Below are 17,857 nucleotides of genomic sequence, written 5' to 3'. Positions count from 1 at the left end.
TTAACAAACATACCAATCACCTTACACGTCATTGTCATTATGCTCTCAAAGACAACCAAGCCTGAGGGAAGGCAAAATCAGTAGGAAAATAACTTCACTACAAAATAATCCATTATGGTAAAGAGTTTATCAAATGAATGAGCAGCACTGCAAAGGTGACTGTGAAGAAAGGATGTATGCACATCATGTATTATTTTGGATTTACCCCCTATGTAGGCATAGGTTATTGACTCAGAGGATGTCCCCGCAGAGATGCCTTCGGCCACAGGGCGCCCACTGTTTTGGCTGAGGGCCAACTGCTCAGGCTCTGTGAGTGGTGGTGGTGGAGGACCCCCACCTGTTTTTCGGGCCTCCGCTTTTTTTCTGTTGGCTATAACGGGCCACATTTGAGCATACAGAGTAAGCAAATATGTACTTGTAATGTGCTCAGATAATTTCAATAAGTGCTTACAGAAAGAAAATTAATGTAGCCTCTAACTGCAATTGATTTACATCGGACAAACAGACCAAGCACTATGGCTCATAATACAATTACACCTTACCTGTTTGGACTATATTTTTATATTTCATTTTTACTTGCTGCCAGGAACGTTTGGGGCCTGTTGGGTTGCACCTGCGCTCACGTCACATCAAAAAATAAAATGTATAAAATAACAAATAAAATAACATATGATAAAATAACGTGTTAAATGGGTGGAAATCCCTCGATCAATGTTTAAATTAACACTCACGCATTGACTCTGTCGGCTATGTTTTGCCATGCATGCTCCCTTTCTTTTGCAGCTGAGGCTGTGTTACTTTTTTTCCACGGAATTTGCATGTTATCGGCATATGCTGCCATCAGAATTTCGGCCTCAAGCGCTGTAAGATACACTGACCGCGCCTTCTTTCCCTCCGTCTCCATGGTGACTCGCTTAATCTGTGCTCCGCTTATCAGGGCTTTATGTATCCTCGTCCGCGCGCTTCACTTGGGGTTAAAGCAACTCCGCGTTGACTGAACTAATTGTTATCAGCCTTTCTGAAACCGAATATTCCGAGTTGGACAGTTCGGGGTTACTCAACCGTGAGTGTCGTTTTTCACTCTGAGTTTTCCAAACCGGCTTCCTGAAACAGGGCCCAGTAGGCAAACATGGGGTTAGTATCTTGCCAAGGATATTTGGCATGCAGCCAGGATGCAGCCTGGGATCGACCCACCGACCTTCTGATTAGTGGCTGACCTGCTCTGCCACCTGAGCTACAGCCATTTACAAGGAGGGAAAACAGTACACCTCTCTGAACAGTGTCTGGGAGGCTGTGGTTGCTGCTGCACGCAATGTTGATGGTGAACAGATCAAAACACTGACAGAATCCATGGATGGCAGGCTTTTGAGTGTCCTTGCAAAGAAAGGTGGCTATATTGGTCACTGATTTGTTGTTGTTTTGTTTTTGAATGTCAGAAATGTATATTTGTGACTGTGGAGATGTTATATTGGTTTCACTGGTAAAAATAAATAATTGAAATGGGTATATATTTGTTTTTTGTTAAGTTGCCTAATAATTATGCACAGTAATAGTCACCTGCACACACAGATATCCCCCTAAAATAGCTCAAACTAAAAACAAAAACTACTTCCAAAAACATTCAGCTTTGATATTAATGAGTTTTTTGGGTTCATTGAGAACATGGTTGTTGTTCAATAATAAAATTATTCCTCAGAAATACAACTTGCCTAATAATTCTGCACTCCCTGTAGATTTTTCCAGTTATACAAAAAGATGGATTATTTTGGCTCTTACTACGGCCAAACGGGTCCTGCTAAGACATTGGCGGAAAAAGAACCCCCCCTCCCTATGAAGAGTGGCTAAAGACAATGGCTAAGTTGGCGTCTTACGAAAAAGTGACTTATGGTTTATTAGACAAATTGCATCAATATGATTGTATTTGGTCCCCCTTTACAAGCTGGCTTTCTGTAACTTGAAGAACAGAGGAGTAATGACAGAGTGGTGGTGTGGGAATTGGTGTGCGAAGAAAGAATAGGATAACTTCCCTTTGTTTTGTTTTTTTTGTTGTTGTGTTTTGTTTTTGTTTGTTTGTTTTTTAAACTATTTATTTATGTAGTTATCCTTAAGCTCTGTTATTGAAGTTTAAAATGAAATAAATAAAAATTGTTGATGATAAAAAAAAGTTTAAACTTCAAAGCTCATGCATGCATGCACATCCAGTGCTCAGTGTCTAATTGTGTGTTTGTGTTTTTACCTTTTTGCAGTAGCGCAGTGAAACATTTGGGCGGTGGATAAATAATGGAAAATAAAATTCAGACTACAGACAGCTTCAGGTGAGTACACGTGGTGCACAAGGACCAAAGCTCACCTTCTCAACCTGGACAAAATGAATTATTTTACACTGATACTGTAAACTTTTGTTTGTGTGTCAGGTTTCCATACATCGGAAACAGCTGCTGCATCTGTAATTCTGTCCGTCCCGAGGAGAGTCCACACTCTACATCCTTGGCTCACCTATAATGACGCACAGGTGCTGCACACAACTGGATCTGCAGCTTGTGAGGAACAGCAGCACTCAGCCTACATCCTGTTTTACAAGATTAACGTAAGAAGACAGCATCTCATCCTGAAGTGAGAGAATGGCACGCCAGCTGCAGCCTAATCCAATCTCTCTTCTTTTCTTTTTTCGGTGCCCAGACACCCTTCAGTTTCATCATGTCATCCCTAACAATACAATGTAGAGTTGGATGGAGGATGAAGACAGCAGAGAGCAAAAGAAACAGGTAAGAGCAGACAGGTAGTCAGAGTTAACAAAAACTTTTAAAGCCAGTGTAGCTTCTGTTTTGAACACATTTATTGATGACAATTTTACATAAATAAGCAGTGTGTTATACTGTTATCAGATGTGGAGTCTCACGAACCACTTTAATAGTGACTTGTGTCTCAAATACTGTTTATTTGTCTTAGTTACAGATAGTGAAATAAAAATGGAACGAGAAGCGTAGGATTTTGAATTGATACCATTGGTGCATCTACTAAAGTTCTGGGGTCAGTTTGAATATCAGTGACCTTGACCTTGAGTTCAAGTTTTCTGAAAATCTTGTGAATGCTACAACTCTGTGACGAGAAGTAAGTCTCCTAGGTCTTTAAATTTGTATATAGGTGAATCTAGTAGGAAGCTGAAGGGTTGCACTGCGGGCCATCTGTAGAGGTGTAGAGTCAACAACCTGTCTGTGAACGTGGACAAAACAAAAGAGATTGTTGACTTCAGGAGAGCACAGTGGGATCACTGCCCACTTAACATGAATGGATCCTCTGTGGAGGTCGTCAAGAGCACCAGATTTCTTGGTGTCCACCTGGCGGAGAACCTCTCCTGCTCCCTCAACACCAGCTCCATAACCAAGAAGGCCCAGCAGCGTCTCTACTTCAAGCAGAAGCTGAGGAAAGCCCATCTCCCACCATCCATTCTCACCACCTTTTACAGTGGGACTAACAAGAGCATCCTAAGTAGCTGCATCACTGTCTGGTATGGTAACTGCAGCGTATTAGATCGCAGTACCCTACAACGGATTGTGAGAGCAGCTGAGAAGATCATTGGAGTCCCTCTCCCCTCCTTATAACACCCGCTTGCTGGAGGACCCCACACAGCCTTCAAACACACTCTTCACCCTGCTGCCTTCTGGAAAGAGGTCCCAGAACATCCGGGCCCTCGCTACCAAACTACGGAAAAGTTTCTTCCCACAAGCCGTCAGACCCCTGAACACTCAGTGACTGCACTGGCACACGCACACCTTCACACATGTCACTACCAAGCACTTATCTGCAGTATCTCACACTCATACACATACATACAGACACCAAGTTACTTTTGCACAATAGTCAGCATTTTGCACATTTCCATTGTCTTGTGTCTGTATCGTCCTGTTCTGTCTAGTTTTGCACTGTTTTGTCTTGTTTATTTTTGCAATTTATGCACACTGCACTTTATGTAGTCCTGGGTTTGTCCGTATATGTCATATATAGCACCAGGGTCTCGGAGGAACGCGGTCTCATTTCACTCTGTACAGTACCTCTGCACGTGGTTAAAATGACAATAAAAGCCACTTGACTTGACCTGTTTTTGTAGCAGTTGCTTGGAGACGAGCACCATACAGTTCAAATGAGCATACATTCCAAAATATGCAAATGAGCCCCATACATCATAATGCTGATGTTTGCTGTTCAGGGTATGAACGTTCTATGCTGAAAGTTTATAAATATACAACCTTTGACTGCTTGTTTTCAGTTGAACTTTTGCAAAGCTGAGGAGATTTTGGCTGCGATCACATCAAGTCCAAAGATGTTTAAACTTCTTTTTCACAGAAAGGTAAGTTTGAAGAGACTCGCAGCACATTTCTCTGAATGTTTTCTTATGGTAAATAAGCATTTTTGAAACTTTTAAGGAAGCTTCTTGGATGATTTCTGTAAAAACTGAATTTTGAATCCAAATGAAGGATATTGTATTTTCTTACCATATACTTTGTTTTATGCCATTACTGATGTTGCTTTTCTTGTTTCTAAACAGAAATCACACAAACAAAACGTGGCAGAGAAGGAAATTCCTTCTACGTCTCATCAGAGGTAAAGAAATGCGCCGCTCTTTAATGCTGCTGGAGATATTTATAGCAGTGGTTTAGTTGGAGCTGTTTTATTTCCCTTTTATTGGTGTTTTGTATTTACAGCTTTTTTACTACTTCTAGTCTTGTCTATAATTTCTATTGATTCAGAGATTAGCGTTTGAAAATGTAGAGTGTAAATGTACAAAATACATGATTTTGTTCCATTACAGTTATTAATTTTTATCTGCAATCTCCAGCATGTACTCCTTGTTAAAAATTTCCACTTTGAAAAATAACATTTACACTTTTGTCCTCATCAGCATCCCGGATGCTTGTGTTGCTGAAAATGGTCAAAAGAAGAAGAGAAAATGGAGACACCTCTGCTGTTCCTCGGTTTGCTTTTACACGAAACATATGAAATGCACATTCTCTTTAAATTGCACTTGTTAATTTAAAGTGACTTTACTTTTTTAATAAACTTATGTTTGTTCGTCCTCTGCAGCAAACTGACAGCGATGCAGAGGCAGAGAGCAACACTGTGAAGACACAAAAAAAGTGTCGCTGGTTTCTTTTTAAATTCTGGAAGGTATGTTTTATGGAAAGAGTCACTGTCATCAAGCATTTACTCACCACAGTTAAATGCGAAGAATTAAGAGCAATTTAGCACATCCATGTCCTCAAATTAAGTTCAAAGATGTTTAAACGTTTTTTTTTTCACAGAAAGGTAAGTTTGAAGAGACTTGCAGGATGTTTCTCTAAATATTTTTTATGGTAAATAAGCATTTTTGAATCTTTTAATGAAGCTTGATGGATGATTTCTGTAAAAACTGAATTTTGATCAAAACCAAATGAAGGATTTTGTATTTCATAGGACAAACTTTAAAACTCATTTTAAAGCATGAATAAATTGTTTTTAATTTATTTAAAGATATTCCTATATATCTGCTTCATGAGCTGACAGCTCACTAAAGTGATAAATAATATGAAATAATACCAAATTTTCTAACTGGACACTTTTCATGGAGAGACTCCCTTGGTATGTTTGTTTTATGCCATTACTGATGTTGCTTTTCTTGTTTCTAAACAGAAATTACACAAACAAAACGTGGCAGAGAAGGAAATTCCTTCTACGTCTCATCAGAGGTAAAGAAATGCGCCGCTCTTTAATGCTGCTGGAGATATTTATAGCAGTGGTTTAGTTGGAGCTGTTTTATTTCCCTTTTATTGGCATTTTTCTTCCACCTTGTGTATTTACATCTTTTTTACTACTTTTGGACGTCCTCCAAAATGTTTCAACTTCAAAGCTCATGCATACATGCGCATACACTGCTCAGAATCTTGACATCTTTCCTAATTTTGTGTTTGTGTTTTTACCTTTTTGGAGCAGTGTAGCATGCGGTGGGAAAAAAATAGAAAGTCAAACTGGGACTATAGACTGCTTCGGGTGAGTACACGTGGTGCACAAAGACTCACTTTGTCAAAGTGGAGAAAATGAATTATTTTACACTGATACTGTAAACGTTGCGCGTGTGTGTCAGGTTTCCAAACATCGGAAACACCTGCTACATGAACTCCTGCCTGCAGAGCCTCCTCAACATTGAGGAGTTCATAAGAGACATCAGGCGTCAGGGGGTTTTGTGGAGCACAGATCCAGAAGCTCAGCTCTTAAGGTGCGCTACGTCAACCTTCTACTTTCTTCAAAAACCTGAAGAACAAAGAGATCTAACAGCAGAAATGTCTGTTTACCCTTCCTTTCTACAGAAGGCTTATTGATGTCAGGGACTGTCACGAGTCAACAGATTATGGCCTTAAAGATCACCACCTAAGAGCTTTTAAGAAGGCATTCAGCAGTCAAGCTCCTGAATACACCGGCAGTGCACAGAAAGTGCGTCAGCTATTTGGACATTTCGTTTTTTGCTTTACCTTCTGATTTTGATGTACTGTTTTAAATCTCTCTGCTTTTCTTTCAGGACGCTCATGAATTCCTAACATTATTCCTCGATGAGGTCAAAAGGCTCACACCTCACCTGGAGAGGAACGCAGCTCTCCTGGGCCAAAGTTATAGCTGCCCAGTAGAAGACCATCACATTTTTAAAATGGAAAACATGAGGACATGCAAGAGGTAAGCCTGTCTTTCAGAAACGCAGAGCTGGTTGCAATATTTTCATATACCTCTTTTCCACGTACCTGATCTTTACTTTAACTACGTTACTCCTGAAATGTGTAGCTGCGGTCACCAATCATCACAGCAAGAGGAATTCACCAGCTTGTCTCTAGACCTTGTTCCAGAGGGGTCTATTATAAACATGTTAGAGACATACTTGAAGGTAAGATCACAAATTCCAATAGAGTTGTCGTATCAGCGATCTTAACACACCTTTTTTGTTAGTGTTTGTGTGCATGTGTGTGTGCATATGTTGAGATTTCTTTCTACCATAAAGCCTGTTTTCTCTGTGCTGTTGTTCAGGAACAAGAAATAGAATTTCGCTGTGATTGTGGAGGGACGGCCTCAGAACTGAAGTCGTCTTTTGATACACTGCCAAGGTGAGTAAGGTCACATCAGAATTGATCGACTGACCAGGTTTCCAAACTGTGGCGCATCAAATATCAGAGTTCTTCGAGACAATACTTGAGCAGTCGTTTTCTCCCATCTTCTGTTTGTGTTTGACACTCATTCTTCTTATTTTCTACCTTGTTTGTGTTTTTTTTCTTTTCTGCCAGAGTTCTGATCTTGCATCTGAAGAGGTTTGGCTTTACACAAACCTACAAGATTAAGAAGGTGGATGACCCCGTCAGGCTGCAGAGGGACTTGGTGGTGCCATCCAATCAGGTAAAAGCAGACTGCAGAACGTCTCAGGCTACGTCCACACTAGCCCGGATAGATTTGAAAACTCCGTGTCCACACTGGCGTTTTCAGTCATTTTCAAATAGTTGTGCGTCTGCATTGAAACGGCCGAAAACGCTTACGTTCCAGTCCTGCGCATGCGCAAAAGTGAGTGAGAATTACAGAATTTGAAGAAAAGCTATCCGGAGCATGTACAAACTGATATTAATCTTTTTTAGGGCTGTCAAAGTTGAGAGCAATCAAAACAACTGCTGTCTAATGCACTCGGCTTATCTTTGTTTAATTGCTCACATGACTGCATCACATGACCAAAATGCGTCATCGTTTTAGAAAGTCTGCGTTTTCGAGTGTCCACACTGCGATGGGACAACTCCGTTTTGAAATGTATGCGTTTTCGAGAGCGTTTTCAAGATGCTGTGTTTTTCCTTGAGGAAAACGCCGTCTCGGTGTGGACGGGAGGTCAAAGCGGAGAGAAAACGATGCGTTTTCAAACGAAAACGCATTAGTGTGGACGTAGCCTCAGCAAATCAGCTTAATTATGGCACTGATGTGAGACTTTATGAAACTAACACTCTTTGGATTTGTTCCTTCTCAGGGTGGTGGCTGTTATAGTCTTTGCAGCATCATCAGTCATTATGGAGGCACAGAGTCAGGTAAAACAACAGACTTGTGACAAACAGAAAATGAAACTTGCTACTTTTCAGTGAAGGACTCACACACAAAAGCTTTTGATGTTCTAAGAAGCACTAAGTCAAAATCACTGTTTGCTTGAATCAGTTGACTTCCAGAAGTTGGATTCATTTGTCTTAATGTGATTTCAGGACACTACATCTGTAGTTCTGTCCATCCTGAGGAGAGTCAGCACTCTACATCAGATCGCTGGCTCACCTATAATGACGCACAGGTGCTCCACACAACTGGATCTGCAGTTTGTGAGGAACAGCAGCAGTCGGCCTACATCCTGTTTTACAAGAGAAACGTAAGAAGACACAGCATCTCATCCTGAAGTGAGAGAATTTTTAAATGTCCTGTTACCTTGTTAACCAGTTTTGTCTTCATTCTCAGTTCTGAAACAGGAAATGGAAGGAAGGAAGGAAGGAAGGAAGTTAAGGTCATCATCATGCTGAGAAGGAAAAGCAGTCGTCCCAGCCCACCATCGCACACTGGAGGACAAGTATAGGTAAGTATTGCCCTCAGGAGGGAGGGTCCTGCCAGAGAGCCTGGTCCTCCCAAGATTTCTTCCTCCAGGAGGGAGTTTTTTCTTGCCACCGTCGCCCCACATTCACTGGTCTCATCAGCAGGGACATTTTTAACCTCCTAAGACCTGAACTTTCATGGCATGCATTTTTAATTCCTCTGTGCCATTTAGGTTGATTGGGACCCGATGAAGGTAAAAACCAAGACATCAGAATCAGGCTATCTTTTTTTTGTTTCTCAAAAGAATGAGATCCACATATGAGGACATTCATTTTAAATTTCGATTGAACAGTGGCAGTGTCATGTCCTCCCTCATAAGTGGATATCAGGTTTTTGAAGAGCAAAATTTTGTATTTTGGTCTAGACAACCCAAAATGTTATGTCTACATATGTGGACACCAGGTCCTAGGAGGTTAAAACAAAATCTACTAGAGATCGTCCTTTTCTGGACCAGTGTTTGGCTTGCTCTCTGGGAACAACAAATTAGTGCTGTCAGCGTTAACGTCATTAGGTAAAATGACGTTAACACTGACAGCACTAATTTGTTGTTATTATTATTAATATTATTATTAATTTATTTGTAAAATAAATTAAATTTAAAAACCAAAGAAATGATTTAATTCTTTATTTTATTTTGTTTTATTAAAATCAAAATAACAACAAAAACAAAAATAACTAATAAAAAAATATTAAAAGTATTCAGCAGTGTTTTGTGAATCTTGTAATGAGCCTTAGTTAAGTTGATGTCACAGAAGTTTCTGAATCATTTAGATTGTTCAACAAACTGATTCACTCAGGTAAAGATGGTGAGCTGGAGCAATGGTACCCTTGGAGTTCAGTTTAAGTTTTCAGACAAATATTCCCTCGATCAGTTGCAGCTTCTGCTTTTAAATAAATGATTTAGCTGCAAATGTTTAGCTACAGGTAGCAAAGTCCAAAAGTGACACCAGCCAAACATGCAAAAAATGCAAGATGGTGGTGCGCACAGATACAGCGGCTCTATGCTCTCCACTTACCCAATTTCACTGTGCAAGAAACTGCACAATGACAATAAAAAGCTCTAAGTCTAAAACAGTTTCCTGTCCAGTAAAATCAGGCAATTATTCGCTCCAGAGTTTTATCCTACTCCAGGTGAGCAGCCATCGACTTGTAATGAGCCAGCTAAAACAATAATTTCTCAGTGGCTCTTCTGGCACCAACAAGTGGGTGTGTTCTTCCATCGTGCAAGTGTCACGACACACTGAACATGGTCTGAACATGGATTTTCCCTCGATATGTCTTTTCCACCAGTACTATGGGGTATTTGTGAATATCCATGACTGACCCGGCCAGGTGGCCAGCTGGTCTTTGGACAGGGTCACGGCAGTTTCAAGGTTCAACAAAATCCCTTTCACTGACAGACTGAAGGAAAGCTCCTCAAAAATGGAGGGTCTTCAAGCTCCTCAGTGGCAGGAAAAGGTTTCCCGGACCCAGTGTTGTATATTTGTTTCCCAAAAGATTGAACTAGTGGAGAGAAATCAGGTTCTGAAACCATCCAGAGGACAAAGTCTCCAACTGGTTTGTGGAAGTCCAGTTTCTCCAAATTAATCAGCGGGTGAAATGTCTCTTCATGGATGGTTTTGATTCTGTTGTTATTCACGAACAAAGCCCTCAAAGCAGCATCTGAAAGAAAGTCATCTTTCATTGTTGTCTCCAGCGTGTTAAAAGAGAGATCGAGCTCAGTGATGAGTTTTGAAGCGGCTGCAGGGACTTCTCCAAGGTTTTGGCTCGAACAGTCGAAGGATGTTGTTCACAGTGGTGACACTGTTGACTGGTGATTGACAAGCACTGAGATACTAACATGACAAACACAAGAAACATCATGACTTATTCTCCTGAGTGCCTGCAAAACACAAACACAAAATCAAACTCAAAGCTTTTCTCTCAGGTGCTGGTGTGGCACAATCTAATGATAAAAAAGGTCATGCTAACAGCTTTTGGAGCACAGCTGCACAAAATAACAGCTTTTGGAGCACAAAATGCATTACAGGTAAACCCAGTACCCAAACATGTTAACAAGGATAAAGAAAAAATCTGAAACAAAAGCAGGTAGTGTGGTGATTTATGTTGTGAGGATGCTTTCACTCCCATCAAAGTCACCCAGTGTTGAGAACCCAAATGAGCCCAAAAACCTCAAGTGGCTGCAACCAACAGCGAACGTCAAGAAGTGGATACTTGCATGTTGAGCCAGAAACATGCAGAAAACCCAAAAGAGGCAAGACAGCACATCTTGGTCCCACTCAGGCAGTACGAACACCTGGAAAGAGGAGCCCACAGTTCAGACCCAAGGTCACTGGTAAGGACACCAGCCAGTTATAAGTCTAGTTTTAATTTTCATTTTAGTGTTATGGCCTTTCTAAGGGTGGCCAGACCATAATATAAGGGTGATCCACCCCTGTCTGACCCCAAGCAGCACATCACACAACCAGTACAATTTTGATGGTGATTTTTTTTCACAGTGATTGAATTCTAACAAAGGAAAGGAGCGAACTACAGCTTCGGGGTGGACCCCAAAACAACAAACAAAAGGGACCGTATCTAAAGGATGTACAAAACTTATTTATGAAAAGAATAAAACCAAATGACAATGTCTTATCTCCCTAACTAAGAAAAACATGAGAAAAGGGTAATCAAATAAAAAGGCAGTCCACCCCTACATGCTCCTGTATAAAGAGACGGGTAACACAAAGCCTGCAGGTTGAGGTCCACGGCGGTGTCATCTTATATGTTGTCTCCAGGTCAAGGAGACAACATATAACATGGATAGACACAGATTTCAAAATAGCCAGCTGGAATGTTAAGGGGTTGAATAACGGGATTAAGAGGAAGAAAATATTAACATATCTAAAGTTATCAAGAGTTGATATAGCCTTTATTCAAGAAATGCACACGTGTAAGTCAGAAGCCTTAAAACTTAAATGTTCCTGGGTAGGTAAAGTCTTTTCCAGTCCTGGAACTGGTAAAAGTAGGGGAGTGTCGGTTCTGATTCATAAAGCAGTTAGCTTTACTGAAACAAAAGTAATAACAGATAAGGAAGGTAGATTTATATTGGTTTATGGACAACTACTGGACACACCAATAATTTTATGTAGTATCTATGCACCTAATGCGGACATACTCACCTTTTTTCACAACCTGTCACAGTATCTTTTGGAATTAGAAGGTGCACAAATAGTGGTAGGAGGAGATTTTAATCATATACTGGATCAAGACCTAGATAGATCACTTCCTAGGAGAGGCACAGAGAGTAAATCTGTAGTTGCCATAAGGCAGATGACCTCAGATTTAGGTCTGAATGATGTTTGGCGGACAATGCATCCAGAAGGCAGGGAATATTCCTTTTACTCTCCGCCTCATAATGTTTATACTAGAATCGACTACTTTCTTATTTCTGAAGCCTTAGTGAATAACTCTATAGATTCAAGTATTGGTAATATAGTATTCTCGGACCATGTGCCAATTTTTCTATGTCTTGGAAATATTTTACAGATTCCTCAAAGCCGCAGATGGCATTTAAATGTGTCCTTAATTAACCCTTTAAGACCTACCATAGAACCAAGTCCGCCAGAGCTTATATTATATTTTTTCATGCTGTAGTGCCATTTTTGGGAGCATTTCAAGTTGCTATACATCAATACAACCATTATAGCCCAAGCTTTAATAATATGTCTGCATTAGGTGCACAGTAATTACACAAATTGCAAAAAAGTGCAATAAACTACAAAAAAATTGAAAATTGTTTGTTTTTTTAACATATATTTCTAGTCAGAGAAATTTAAGAGGCTTATCCCTCAAAACTGTAAATACAAAAAAGTTGCACAAACTAGTTTCCCACCACAGGAAATTTATTTTAAGTGTCTTCATAGTTTTATTTTTGAAATACACCAATTTTTATACACTGCAGGAAAAACGAAAATAAATATTATAATGCAAATTTGCAAAATAACAGCATGTGCATCAAAATAAACTATTTCCAGCAGTGCAATATGAGTCCTAAGCATCCCAGAAACGACACAGAAAGTCATAAACTCAAACATAACTTTTAAAAACACAAATATAGGCTCATAAGGCCCCGATCGTAAAAAACTACATTTCTGCAAAATGACGTCTCTTCCGGTTTCGGGCAGGTCATGGCGGACATGCGACAGTTCACGCTGATGGACGTAGGAAGTGTTACAAACAGCTGATCGGATCGGCAAAGCGTGTTTCTGGAATATTATGTTTTTGTTGCTGCAAGTGCTTTTTATGCAGTTTTTGCAAAGCTATATGTGGAAGGAAACTGTGACCTAGGACAAGCTGATGGCATAAGATGTAAGTACAACTCCTCCGGTTTCATATGTAAAAAAAATTATTGCGTTAGCTTACGTGGTTGCAGTGCTACCAGGATTTAAAAATAGTTACGCAAAATGGAGCATGTCCGCTCTGACCGGCTTTAACCCTTCAAATTCAAATTCAAATTTTATTTGTCACGTACACAGTCATACACAGTACGATATGTAGTGAAATGCTTGGACAACTACTCGTGACCTAAAGAAAACAAAAAAAGGAAAGGCTATGAATAAGATAGGAAATAAATATGCAAAATTAAAAAGGGTAAATTTAACTAGAAAGGAATAAAATATAAATTAAGGTTAAAAATGAAATAACTGTACAACACAAATTAGAATGAAGGGTAAATTTAACTGGGAAGAATAAGATAAAATATATAAATTAAAGTTGAAAATAAAATAACTGTACAACAAAATACACAATACACAATATAGAACTATATAAGAATGAATGAAGAAATCTAAATATAAATAAATATATACACAATAACAGCAGCTGTATAAGTATTAACTGGAAATAAAGAAATATAATGTCCAGTGTTGTGCAATCCACATTTGTAAGTGTCTTGTGCAGTGCAAATATGCTTAAAGTGATTAAGTGATGAAGTGAAAACAATGTCCAGAAAGTCCAGTGTGTGTGTGTAAGAACCATATGTGTGGGTCAGTACTGTGTGGTGGTGTGATTGAGAGACCGTATCGCCTGCAGGAAGAAGCTCCTCCTTGTGCTCCTCTTCGGGGCAGCCCCAGACCCCGGGGGTCCCAAAGTACCCCACCCTCAGTAGAGATAGGTGAATGAAAATGAAAAAAAAACCAGAACGATCATTTGGGGTCGAAGAGTGCCCCAGAGCGATTCTAATGGGTTCGTCAGGGGATCGGGAAAGAAAATGTAGCACTTGGGGGCCACGCACAGAAGCTGCTGCGGCAGCGTGGGGGTCATTGATACCCCAGTACATAAAAATGAAGCATAATCACAATAATAATAATGATAATAATAATAATAATAAGAAGAAGAAGAAGAAGAAGAAGAATACAACACACAGACGCTTCTGAGTTTTATTTTATTTGAAATTACACTCACGATACAACTGAGGCAATCTGGAAGGCCATACCTTTTAGGGACATGCGCAATAGGGAGGGTGCGTTTTTAAAATGCCCCCCCTCCCCCCCGGGGCTGTATTTTTGATTACAATATCAACAAACTGTCCGTGTTTCAGGTGCTCGGTGCTGTACAGCGCCTTCGGTGGCTGTGAATACATGATCAGGAGACGTTGAATGGAAGGAATGAAACGCGGCATGAGGAGTCTTTTCCTGATGCTGTAATAATGTTCAGCGTAAAAGTCATCCTCCAAGTGTCACAGCGGGATGGAACGGACACACGCGCAGGCTCTGAGTTGGGAAACACAAGAATCTTTATTACAGCACACCAGGTGATCTATTTACAGAGGTGAGGGGGAAGGCGGGCTCCGGGGGTCCACACACAAAGGGAAAAGACGCTGAAAGTCCACACGCACTCCGTCCACTCCTCACGCTCCTCTCCACACTCCACAGAAAACACGATGACGTACTCCACTCCTCGCACACTCAATCACTCAAGAAACACAGGGGTTGGTCCAGGGATCGCGGATCGGCAACGGTCCAGCGACGAGAAACACAGAGCTGCCGTCTTATAAAGGAGCTGGAACACTCTCGTAACGAGCCACAGGTGCGTGATGGCGACCAGGTGCATGGACCAAGGGCAGAAGCCCACAGGTGAGCTCCGCCCTGGCAGAGGGAGGAGGGAAAGAGAGGAAGGGAGAGAGCAGGAACAAAATGAAAAACATATGTAGCCATACTGAGCCGACTGGGTAGGCACAGGGACCCTGACACCAAGACTCGCAGACACTCGTGTTGTCTCTGGCTGGGGTGATTGGTCTTGCACCCGTTGCATGCTTCGGTGCGGTACTCGTTGATCACTAGGTCGAGTAGGTGATACACCTACGCAGTTTTCACGGTATCGACGAGTAAAGAAGACGCCCAACCATCAAGCTCGGCGTCTTTAACTGAGAATATCCAAGGGCTCCACCGAGCCCCATGAGAACATAAGATGTAAAGTACGCTCCTGTGCCAAATAATCCCAGGGAAGCGAGGCGGAAGAATTTACACCGCTCCTTCAATTCGATCCTCTCCTCTTCTTCCCTTTTTCTTTGTTCTTCCTCCTTTCTCCTCTTCAGCCTTTCTCCTTCGAGTTTCTTCTGGGCCGCCATATACATCTCGTTGGTGTAGTGGTTTCCTCCATTGAAATCCACCATTTCATCAATTTCATCCAAAAGACAGCCCCAGAGTGTCGATCACAGCGATATTTCTTCCGTCTTTGCCCTCTGCCTCTTTTCTGAGACAGCCGTCGGTGACAGACTCAGGCGAAACGTCTTCTTTGAAAGCGTTCGCATCCCCCAGGATGGTGTTTCCGGATGCACTCTTTCCCGATCCTGTTTTACCGACCAGAAGGAGTCTCAGTTCTTCACGGGTCGCAGAGCCTGCAGGGTTGGGGAAATGATAGTAACATTTGAATCATTCTAGAAAAAAAAACAAACACTACGTTACACTAGGCTATTTTTTTGTTATCTTTGTATTGATGTTGACAGCAAGCAGTTTGCCCACATAACGCCAGTAGCACAAGCAGCACACATCCCTGGATCCGGCCTTTGGTCGCCAACATTTTCAGTAAGCTAAGAAAAGAAGAAAGAAAAAAAGAGGTGAAATTAAGGCACATTCAAGGAAAGTATATCAGATCAGATTAGCAAGTTAAACCACACTGAAAATACACGTTGAATAAACCATGGCCCCAAACTAGTTGGTTGTCCCATGTGTTTCCCCCATAGCTCCTCCGGGCGCACACACAATGAGCCCTGGTTTCGCGACGCAGGCGTAGCAACAACCTCCTTCTACTCCTCACTGCCTCCTGTGTGTGTGTGTGTGTGTGTGTGTGTGTGTGTGTGTGTGTGTGTGTGTGTGTGTGTGTGTGTGTGTGAAGGAGGTACTGGGTTCCTCACAGACGGTGGTGTTCGCGAAACCCACCCTCCCCAAAGCTAAGGGCTCGCCAGCGAGGCGCGTGAGAGCGAGGAAAATGTTTTAAAAAAAGGGAAAGGAGGATGAGGAGACACTGAGGGTCCGAGGTCTAAACGGAAGGCTGTGTTCAGGTAACCCGCCCTCCGCAGACCTAAGCGTACGCTAGCGAGGCTCTTGAGAACGATGTAGAGGGAGCAAGGATGAGGAGGAGGCAAGGAGTGTCCAAACGGAGGGCGGTGTTCGCGTAATAGGCAGGCCACATAGCTGGTCTTTCACTAGCGAGGCAGATGAGAACGAAGGAGAGGGAGCAAGAAGGACGAAGGGCATTGAGAGCCCCAGGTCCAACTGGAGGGCGGTGTTCACATAATAGGCAGGCCAAGCAGCTGCTCTTTCACTAGCGAGGTGCTTGAGAACGACGTAGAGGGAGCAAGGAGTACGAGGCGCAACGGAGAGCCCGAGGTCCAACTAGAGGGCGGTGTTCGCGAAACCGGCCATCCGCAGACCTAAGCGTACGCTCGCGAAGAGCATAAACGGAGGGCCGTGTTCACATAATGGGCAGGCCAAACGGCTGTTCTTTCACTAGCGAGGCACTTGAGAACGATAAGAGGGAGCAAGGAGGATGAGGAGCAACGGAGACCCCGAGGTCCAACTGGAGGGTGGTGTTCGTGTAATAGGCAGGCAGGCCACACAGCTGCTTTTTCACTAGCGAGGCGCATGAAAACGAACGAGAAGGAGCAAGGAGGACGAGGAGCAACGGAGATCCCGAGGTCCTCACCGAAGGGGGTGTACACGAAATCGGCCATCTGCAGACCTAAGCGTACACTAGCGAGGAGCATAAACGGAGGGCGGTGTTCGCCTAATGGGCGGGCTAAACAGCTGCGCTTTCACTAGCGAGGCCCTTGAGAACGATGTAGAGGGAGCAAGGAGTATGAGGAGCAATGCAGGGTCCGAGGTCCAACTGGAGGTCAGTGTTCGCGTAATAGGAAGGCCAAACAGCTTCTCTTTCACTAGCGAGGCGCATGACAACGGTAGAGAAGGAGCAAAGAGGACGAGGAGCAATGGAGAGCCCAAGGTCCTCACCGAAAGGGATGTTCGCGAAACCGGCCCTCCACAGACCTAAGCATACACTAGCGAGGAGCATAAATGGAGGATGGTGTTCGCGTAATAGGCAGGCCAAACAGCTTCTCTTTCACTAGTGAGGCGCATGACAACGGTAGAGAAGGAGCAAGGAAGACGAGGAGCAACGGAGAGCCCGTGGTCCTCACTTAGGCCCATTTACGCGCAACCCAAGGCCCATCCGGCTAAGCGCTCGCCTGCGGGGAGCAGGAGAACGGGGGAGGAGGAAGGAGGTCGAGGAGGAACGGAGAGTCCGAGGTCCTCACTGAGGCCGGTGTACGCGAACACTCTCAAGAAGGAGACGATGATGATGATGATGTGAAGTTGAGAGTTGTTGCCGTGGCGCTTTGGGTTCCCTCCAGACCCCAAGGTTTGCCATCGTAACTTACGCGATCGATGGAGGGTTACAACCAATTAGGTGCCTTTGTCCGACGGTGTGACGAGACCCGCTATAGCTGGGGGTCCGCCTGACCCCCATCTGTCCCCACCGTGAACCGGCGCCCTGTTTCGCGACGAGACCTGGGTCCGTGCTGCCGGGGTCTGCGGGACCCCCCCCCCCTTTTTTTTTTTGGTCCAGGGCGCACGAGGGTTAAGTATGCCTTCATAGCATCCCACCAAGTAGCCAATGTAGTGTCCTCTCGATTATTTGTCTGTTTGTAAAATTGTATTTCATCTCTTATCAATTTAATAAACCCAGAGTCTTTAAT

General features: G+C 42.6%; 1 protein-coding gene and 2 long non-coding RNA genes across 4 annotated transcripts; 2 read left to right on the top strand and 1 right to left on the bottom strand.

Moving 5' to 3' along the window:
* The first annotated feature begins 1,495 nt into the window (after positions 1-1,495).
* Positions 1,496-4,996, top strand: LOC145423755 (uncharacterized). Of its 2 annotated transcripts, XR_013904797.1 has the most exons (5): positions 1,613-2,587; positions 2,680-2,765; positions 4,268-4,348; positions 4,547-4,602; positions 4,901-4,996. It is a non-coding gene; the product is annotated as an uncharacterized LOC145423755 (long non-coding RNA). The 2 variants fall into 2 exon arrangements; XR_013904796.1 differs by having other exon boundaries at positions 1,496-2,765.
* Positions 4,997-5,488: 492 nt separating this feature from the next.
* On the top strand, positions 5,489-9,320 carry LOC113015391 (ubiquitin carboxyl-terminal hydrolase 37-like). Its single transcript, XM_080296503.1, has 9 exons — positions 5,489-6,250; positions 6,342-6,465; positions 6,551-6,702; positions 6,808-6,907; positions 7,048-7,124; positions 7,302-7,410; positions 8,021-8,078; positions 8,247-8,404; positions 8,491-9,320. Exons 1-9 carry the CDS (start codon positions 6,147-6,149, stop codon positions 8,494-8,496), a joined length of 888 nt encoding a protein of 295 aa, XP_080152629.1. The 5' UTR covers positions 5,489-6,146; the 3' UTR covers positions 8,497-9,320.
* Positions 9,321-13,106: 3,786 nt separating this feature from the next.
* LOC145423754 (uncharacterized) lies at positions 13,107-17,851 on the bottom strand. Its single transcript, XR_013904795.1, has 2 exons — positions 15,627-17,851; positions 13,107-15,502 (listed from the first exon to the last, which is right to left on the bottom strand). It is a non-coding gene; the product is annotated as an uncharacterized LOC145423754 (long non-coding RNA).
* Positions 17,852-17,857: the final 6 nt, after the last annotated feature.

The sequence above is a fragment of the Astatotilapia calliptera genome, chromosome 22 (assembly GCF_964374335.1).
Source record: "Astatotilapia calliptera chromosome 22, fAstCal68.1, whole genome shotgun sequence".
Taxonomy (NCBI): domain Eukaryota; kingdom Metazoa; phylum Chordata; class Actinopteri; order Cichliformes; family Cichlidae; genus Astatotilapia; species Astatotilapia calliptera.
Note: the sequence above shows the minus strand (reverse complement) of the source record. Positions and strands in the feature narration are given on the sequence as shown.

What these genes read in the sequence shown, in the direction of transcription:
- LOC113015391 (XM_080296503.1), top strand. Translation starts at nt 6,147, where the DNA reads ATGAACTCCTGCCTGCAGAGCCTCCTCAACATTGAGGAGTTCATAAGA. An exon ending in CCAGAAGCTCAGCTCTTAAG is followed by an intron (nt 6,251 to 6,341) that starts GTGCGCTACGTC and finishes TCCTTTCTACAG; the next exon opens with AAGGCTTATTGATGTCAGGG. An exon ending in TTATGGAGGCACAGAGTCAG is followed by an intron (nt 8,079 to 8,246) that starts GTAAAACAACAG and finishes ATGTGATTTCAG; the next exon opens with GACACTACATCTGTAGTTCT.